At 44.5% G+C, this 8625-nt stretch overlaps 1 protein-coding gene across 2 annotated transcripts in view; it reads right to left on the bottom strand.

Annotated features, from left to right (window-relative positions):
- Positions 1 to 1162: 1162 nt before the first annotated feature.
- Positions 1163 to 8625, bottom strand: part of MNAT1 (MNAT1 component of CDK activating kinase) — a 129461-nt gene continuing 121998 nt past the window's right edge. For both annotated transcript variants that reach the window (XM_033173360.1, XM_033173281.1), the window contains one exon: positions 1163 to 1651. In XM_033173360.1, the coding sequence (XP_033029251.1) occupies positions 1520 to 1651 (132 nt within the window). In that variant the 3' untranslated portion in view covers positions 1163 to 1519. The remainder of the gene's footprint in view (positions 1652 to 8625) is intronic.

The following is an 8625-nucleotide window of genomic DNA, read 5'->3' as shown; positions in this document are numbered from 1 at the left end:
CATTTAGGTGCTGCCTGCACTGCTGTACGAAGTAACTCATTGTCGTCATTAAATTTATTTCATTCATTCATTCATTTTATAATTTCATTGAGTTCAAAGCAACGTACAATATAATAAAACCAATCAAGCAGCTGCTTTGCTGTTTGTGAAGAAGCAAGAACTTTCCAAACAGGCTTTGGAGTGGCTGAGTTGCAATTTATTGCATTCCCTGGGAGAAAAGAACTTCTGGTACAATTATGAGGTTATGATGCAAGCTGCAGACTCTGAATAACTTTTCTGTTCTGTTGAAGGGAGAGAGTCCTTTGGGTGCTTATCCTTCTGACACTATGCATTATTCCACTGAATTAAAATTAGCATATTTAGTGGTATAGGATTGTGGCTAAGAGACTGAGTTGCAAATCAGGAAGTTGCAACTGCCATGAATTCAGGCATTGAGCTTAGATACGAAGCACATGCAACTCTCCAAGGTTCTGCCTAAATCAGTGGTTCTCAAAGGGTGTGGTGCGGCACACTGGTGTGAGGGGAGGAAGGCAGGTGTGGCAGGAAGATTCAAGGACAAAGAAACATTTAAACATTTCAGCATATGGTATAATATGGTACCAAAATATTTTATTTCTTTGAAGAATATGGATAGATATATTTTCAAAATGAGAGCAAGAGTATCAAGTGATACTGAGGACAGTCGTAGTTGTGTTTTCCAATGTACTCCTATGCTGCTAAGGCCACAACAGTGGCATTGTCGTGAGCATGATGATGGCAAAGGAGCTGCCCTGTCCTGTCCTGGCTGCTCCTCTGTGGCTTGCCTGCCCCCACTACTGTTCTGTCATCATATAGGCAATATATAGGCAGCCATGCAAACTGCAGCATGATGACACCCTTGCAATTTTATTCTATAGCAGGAAAGATAAGATGTTCTTAATAGAGCTGTTCCATTCTGCAACACAATCATTCTAACTTACATAATTCAGAACGCAAAGTAGAATGAATTATGAGATCAGTGCCATATCCGGTTCTTGTATCGTACTTCAAGGAAGGAAACCCCCATTTGCATTAGGAGATGCCGGTTTTATGAGATGAAAGAACTTTGTGCTTAATGCAGGGCTACAATATATAAAAGTAGCATTTCAGTGCTTGTGCAAATAAAACCCTGAAGTGCAGTGGCAGAATCTGCAGAATTTAATAACAACAATCTGACTTTATTTTAAAAATCTTTTACAAGTCTGGTTCTGAAACCTCAAACGTACAAAACAAAATCATTATCTCTTCCACTATCCTCTAGCTGCAAAGTGACTAGAGCCTTTCCCACCCTTACCCTCATTCCACCAGAGAAGAAGAAACATGACCACCATTTTAAAAAGAAAGTTTCTGTACATGTTTTTAATATTTAAGTGCAGCTGGCTTCACACCAAAAAAAAAAAAAAGGAAGGAAGGACAGACAGACGGCAGCATGGCCAGAGTGCAGACGGCAGCAATTTTCACCTGAGGTTTTTTTGCTTTGCTCGCTCCGCTCCAGTGTCTGTTACTCCCAACCTAGCCAGGATGCCAAAATAGCCCGCTGAAGGCATCTTGAAGGGCTCGATGACAGGCAAGGGAGGAAGTATAGCCACCAGCGAGATCTTGTGGGGAGGCGGCTCGGACGTGGTTTAGATACCTAGAACAAAGAAAGGCATTGTCTGAGCTGAGAAACAAGCATTTCATGCTCCGGGATGGGAATTGAAAGAAAAGCCCATTTTTCTGGTTCCCACCGCTGGATACACTGCCACAGAAACTGAACACTTCTCAAAAACTCGGAATCGGAAACAGCAGAGACCAAATCTGATTTAACTCTCCTTGTTGGATTAATCATTCACATAATTAAGAGAGGTTGAACGGATTCGGTGCCTCACCTGGTTCAACCACCTCCTGCCTGGAGTCAGGATGATCAGTACCAAAAATTTCAACAGATGCCTGCTCAACATTTCCTCGCATATCCAAGAAAGGAGATGGAAAGTTTAAGCTGCTCCCAAATCGCTCCCATCAGTACAACATTCATATGAATGTGACTGAAATGGTTTCAAAGCTGCTACGCAGGAAAGAGCCCAACATAAAATCTATTCATCTGTTGTGTAGCCCAGCTTTGGGAAATCCTTTTGTTGTTGTTTAGTCGTTTAGTCGTGTCCGACTCTTTGTGACCCTATGGACCAGAGCAGCCAGGGACTCCTGTCTTCCACTGCCTCCCGCAGTTTGGTCAGACTCATGTTGGTAGCTTCGAGAACTCCTTAGAGCACTCATTATGGTTGTAAAGAGATACTAATGACACACAGAGTTCACAGAATCCTAGATTTGCAGAGTTGGAAGGGCCCCTGAGGTTAATCTAGTCCACCTATTGGTGAGTAAATGTCAAGAGCTAGACATCCACCCCACGGGGGATCTCACATCGCCTCTGTCCAACATTTACAACTGGTGGGTCCAATCTGCTTATTTCTCCTCTTTAACCTACAGCATGGCTCTCATATTAACATTGCACAGTCACTTTTGCTCAGTAACGCTGTCATCCCATATGATGAGCAGCCTTGATGAGCAGCTGGTTTTGTTACTATCTTTTCAAAGGGATGATATTTTGAATCAAGCAACACCTGAAGGGTCACCTCTGACTCACTCCCATACCAGCTGAGACAGAGGCAAAGGGATCTTGGCCACCTTCCTGCTCTGCTTTGGCGCAGCAGTGCCCTTACGATGCACCATGCATGCTCGTACCTAAGGGTTCCTCTGTGGGAATCGGCAGAGGTGGCCGAAAGAGAGAACCTGGCCAAGGCCTCAGCTGCTGTTTTATGCTAGGAAGGAAATAATTAGAGGTGCCCTTTTGGGGTGGGGAGCCTGTAGCCCTCCAGATGTAGCTGGACTACAACTCCCATCACCCTTGACCACTGGCCACACTGACTGACGCTGATGGGAGTCGAAGTCCAACCACTTCTAGAGGACCACAATTTAAGGAGGATATTGGTAACTCAGAACAGGTGCGGAGGAGGGAAACCAAGATGATCAAGGGTCTGGAAACCAAACCTTAGGAGGAAAGCTGAAGAAGATGGGGGTGTTTAATCAGGAAAAGAGGACACTGAGAAATGATAGGACAGCCATCTTCAAATATCTTAAGGGCTGTCCCATGCAGCAAGCTTGTTTTCTCCCGCTCTGGAGGGTAGGACTTGAACCCATGACTTCAATTCACAATAAAGGAGATTCCGACTAAACATCAGGAAAAACTTTCCAACGGTAAGAGCAGTTGGATGGTGGAAGAGACTCCCTCGGGAGGTGATGGACTCTCCTTAATTGGAGGTTTTAAAGCAGAGATTGGGTGGCTACCTGCCAAGGATGTTTTAGTTGAGATTCCTGCCTTGCAGGGGGGTTGGACTAGATAACCCTCAGGGTCCCTTCCAGCTCTATAATTCTATGTTTCCACGCCCCACCCAGTGTCTTGGTTTGGGAGAAAGTGGCTGGAAGTTAATGAACAGAGGTGAGGGAGTATATTGGAGGCCAGACGGGAAGCCCATGGAAGACCTGACTCCCTCCCTCTCCCTGGCTGTCAGTTGCTTATCCCTATCGTAAGGTGTTCTCCTGTCATAAGTGGGCAGCTGATTGTCTCAGCCCTTCACAGACACCAGAATCCCGAATGAAAAACCAGCTTTCGCAGTTCCACTTCAAACCAGCAAGATTACGACTCGCTGTTTTGGTTCCACCCCATCTTGGTCCAACTTGCTCCTGGGAAGGTAGGGTCATTCCATCTCTCCACTTGGCAGCTCAAGTGTAAACTTGCAACCCACCCACAGATTCTCTCATACGCTTCCCCGAGAAACCTGAAACAGCTGCAGCGCTGGCCGGGGAGAGAACATGGGGGGGGGGGGGAACCACCAGTAAAACAGGCCAAGCAGTTGCATTTTCTAGTTTACAGCTAGTTTCCATGAAGGGTGCTTAAACGAAGCCTGCTTTTACAGGGCAGATGTCATAAGCAGGAAGATCCCACCAATGTTGTAAAAGTGTTAAAGAAAAAGGGGAAAGAGGTCTCTCCACTGAGTTTAGACATAAGCTTACATACACATTCAGTGTTCAAACCTATTATTTAACCTCTCCACTGAGAAAATTTGAGTGGTTGGTATAACCAGGTCTTGATTTCGATCGTTCACACAAATGTACTGCTGGATAAGTGTTTAATGGTTCTTGTATTTGTTTCAAAACCAATAAATTTTTGTTTCTTTGTTGTTGTTTTTAAGGTGGGGGGCTTTAAAGGATGAATTGATTAATTACAGTTTTCCAAAAGTCTGTGTCTTGCACCTAATAAACAAAACAGGCAGACGCTAGCACTATTTCTAACCTGGTTATTTTTGTGAAGATGCTACGTAGACAGAACAGGGAGGGCGAACGCCCAAGGTCAGTTCTGCTGCAGTGTCTCGGTGGAAGATGCAGAAGGGGGTCGTGCCCCTACACTTGCCGAGGCACCCAGGGACCTCTGCACTTCCTTCCCAGGGAAAGGAAACTTGTCACTCCCCTGGAGTACTTAATAGAAAGCAAGAGGAAAAGTAACAGAAAGCCCCAAATGGCTGAAAAACTCAATTTCCCAGGACCCTACTGTGCAAGGGGCCTGGGCGGGGCAGGAAGGGAGCTAGCTCCCTTATCTCCCTCCCCGATCTCCTGCAATCAGCTGTTGAGCGGGTTCCTTTCAACGCTCTCTTTCCCTCTTGTTAGTCTTTAGCTCTTTCTAAAACAGAAAAAGCAGGATCTGCCTTCCCCCCCTGGGCAATTTGGCTCCAGGGACCATGCATTCGCTCCATAAGACGCACAGACATTTCCCCTTACTTTTCAGGAGGGGAAAAGTGCGTCTTATGGAGCAAAAAATACGGTAATCTGCCCACAAACAAATGCTAAGGGGATCACAAGGCACTGCTTCCTAATCCCAAATGGAAGAAAGCAACTTGTGATTACTCACTGGTAGGCATGCAATTCCATCAGAAAAGGAGACTGGACCAGAAATGGCCACAAAGCACACATTCATCAGAGATCAGGAACGGAAGTCACACAAGCAAATCCCAGCAGTATTCACTATTGCTTTTTTTTAGTCCACAAGTGTTGTGCAAATGATTATTTTCTTCATCAAGTTCAAACATTTCCCTTCCATCAAAATGCATCAAGCCAGCAGGAAACGCAATCAGCAAAGAGCCAATCACTCCAACAGGATAAAACCTTTCTCGGTTTTGCAGGGCCTTCAAAATCCGCTCGCCAGCACTGCCTCCAAACACAAAAAGGTGTTGTTTGGCCAGCAGCCATCAAGAAACAGATTCTCTGTTAATTTATCAAATCCTTTCCAATAGCTGTCTGAGTAAGAGGGCAGCCCTGGATCTGGAAGCGGCAAACTCCCCCAGTTAATAACAGTTGATGAGGGTCAAATGTATGCTGGAAATGTAAGGGGGGGAAAAGGCACCTTTTATCATATGTGGTGGAAATGTAAGGTAGTAAAAGAATTTTGGGAAATGATATATAATGAATTGAAAAAAATGTTTAAAATAACATTTTCTTTTAAAAACCCGAAGCCTTCTTTTTAGGAATTCTAGGTGCTGAAATCCCAAGGGAGCAGTAAAGACTATTTATGTATGCGACCCTGGCTGCGCAGATGTTATTGGCCCAGTGATGGAAAGAAGATAAAGTCCCGGCCAGAGAAGAATGGCAGATCAAGTTGATGGATTATGCCGAAATGGCTAAAATGACTGGAAGAATCAGAAATCAGGAAGACCAAATTTTGAATAAGGAATGGTGAAAATTTATAACTTATCTTAAAAACCATTGTAAATAGTTAAAATCGTTAGTAGGATTGGAATAACACTTGTATTTTAATGGTGGATTTTGGATATAATGGAGAGATAAAAGATTTGGAGTACTATAAAAGATGCAAGAGGAAATGGTTAAAAATAGGACCCACAAAGGGGAGGAAGGAAGTCCAGGAGAGTCTCTGGAATCTTTTTTCTGTGTTGTATGTTGGATGTGTGACTGTAAAATTCTAATCTGGAAACCAAATAAATAAATGTATATAAAAACAACAACACTTGATGAACAGGGCAAAAGTAGCAACGAAGGGCAGTCAAGCCATTCCTCCACCCAACTGCCCCACCAGCCTTTGGGCATCTCTCAGAGGTCCCCACACCTTAAATATTAAATTTGCATTCCTGCTAGCCCAGGAAACATTTTATCCTTTCCTTTGGTTTCTTTGAGAAGAAGAAGAAGGGGGGGGGGACCCAAAGGCGCCCCGCTTCAAATGGCAAAGAAATCGGTTTTGGCACATTTCTTAAAACACCCCAACAGAAAACCTAGTTTTCTGGCAAGCATCTTGAGTTGCTCAAGATGTGCGAATTGTGAATATTTGTTTTGAGCAGCCAAGCAGGAGGTTTAATCCAATATTTATACATTGGAATAAGTGCTGCCCAGAAACAAATGCCAGCCGTCTGCTGCAAACTGGGGACCAGTCTGTTTTTTTTGGGGGGGGCCCTCTTCAGCTGTGGTTTTACCAGTCCAGGATTGGTGGGGAAGGCACCCTGGGTCTCCGTGTGTCCCATTCATCTGTGACTAGGTAGGTGATGGCTCGAAGGACTGAGGAACAGGGCTGGGCGATATGGTCTGAAGTCCATATTGTTATATCAGTTTCATAATTCCTTGACCTGGCAATATATCGGGAATCACGATGTGTTTCCGTGTGCTGTGCAAAAATAACAATGCGGGGGGAACCATGAAGCTGGCCAATGACTCTGCATAGCTCCATCCTTATTGCAGACATCGTGATATACAGTGGTACCTCTAGATGTGAACGGGATCCGTTCCGGAGCCCTGTTCGCATCCTGAGCAGTCCGCAACCCGCAGTGCCGCTTCTGCGCACGCACAGGTCGCAATTTGACGTGTCTGCGCATTCGCAACCCGCCAAACCCGGAAGTAATCCGTTCCGGTACTTCCGGGTTCATTCACAACCCGCAGCGAATGCAACACAAGGTATGACTGTATAGGTATATTGCGATGTTTAGCTGGTGACATACCGTGATGTTGAAAACCAGATATTGCCCAGCCCTGGTGGAGAATAGCTGGTGTTAGTGCAAGACGGACAGAAGGTCTTGATAGCCTGTGTTCGGGGAAACTGATCAGCAGTCACGTGCCACATGACAGCTTTTCGTCTCTCTCGAGGCAGGGCCCAGACCTAGCCCTGAAAAGGCAAAGGGGTTTTTTCTGGAAACATGGGCGACGGAAGAATCATTTGCCCTATCCTGTCCTCGCTTGGGCAGCCTGAAAGCGTGTGTTACACAGAATGTCGACAGGGCACCATACATCTGCAAGTATTTGGCATGCAGATGTTTCCCTCCTCAAAATCTGCTGTCCAGATGTCTTTACAGGGAGCATGGGGAAGATAAGATTCATTCATTTGCCGGTTGTTTGACAGGAGGGGAGAAAGTTGCACACCCATTAGAAAACGTTGCTGGTCTCCCTGATTTAACCTCAACATCGCAAACTGGAGGGCGGGACAGGATGGCAGCTTTTTGAAGTGGGAGAAAAATGCAGAAATACGTTCTTCCTACCTCCTGCCCTCTCCCTTGGGGTAGACTCATAGAATTGGAAGGGAACCCAAGGGTCATCTAGCCCAACCCCCTGCAATGCAGGAATCTAAAATCATAACTAATGGTTTCACGAAAGGGTATAATGTATATAAGTACTTATAAGTATTATAAGATTTATTTCTAACGTAGGATTTCTTAATATTCCAGCTGACGAAGAAACAGAGCCTTGTCCTGGAATTTATTTCAACTGGAATTTGTTTTAATACTATTAATTATAAAACTGTTTGAAGACATTAAAACTGATCTCCCGCCTGGCCAGAGTTCTTGGATTCTTTATTTTTGACTTCTGGAATCTAAAATCAAATAAGAAAGTGCTTATTGGTGTTTGGTCGGAATGTGCTTTCTTGTAGCTTGAAGCCATTGGTTTGAGTCCTGCCCTCCAGAGCAGGAGAAAAGAAGCTTGCTACTAATCAATATACATCCGCTGGTGCCCATTGGGAATGGTAAGGTGGAAGGCAGGGAGGTCGACAGGATTTGGAGCCAGTGCCAATGAGAAGCAAAGACAATTCATTCTAGTTTACCCCCAACCTCTTCCTCCTTCCTGATGAGTTCTACAAGGGGCGACATAGAGACCGAGGAGGCAATAGGAGACAGGCAGCTCCACCCCCTGCACTCAGGCCTGGCCCAAAACTCTTGTTGGAATAAATGGAACTTTTAGCACAGATATATAGGTGAAACTCGAAAAATTAGAATATCGTGGAAAAGTCCATTTATCTAAGCAATTGTTTTCATTAGCTACTGGAGTTTAATATATGAGATAGACTCATGACATGCAAAGCGAGATATGTCAAGCCTTTGCTTTTTATAATTGTGATGACTATGGCGTGCAGCTGATGAAAACCCCAAAGTTGAAATTGTTAATTTGGGGTTCTCATCAGCTGTACACCATAATCATCACAATTAGAACAAATAAAGGATTGACATATCTCGCTTTGCATGTCATGAGTCTATCTCATATATTAGTTTCACCTTTTAAGTTGAATTACTGAAAGAAATTAACCTTTCC

Source organism: Lacerta agilis, chromosome 1, assembly GCF_009819535.1.
Source record: "Lacerta agilis isolate rLacAgi1 chromosome 1, rLacAgi1.pri, whole genome shotgun sequence".
Classification (NCBI taxonomy): domain Eukaryota; kingdom Metazoa; phylum Chordata; class Lepidosauria; order Squamata; family Lacertidae; genus Lacerta; species Lacerta agilis.
Note: the sequence above shows the minus strand (reverse complement) of the source record. Positions and strands in the feature narration are given on the sequence as shown.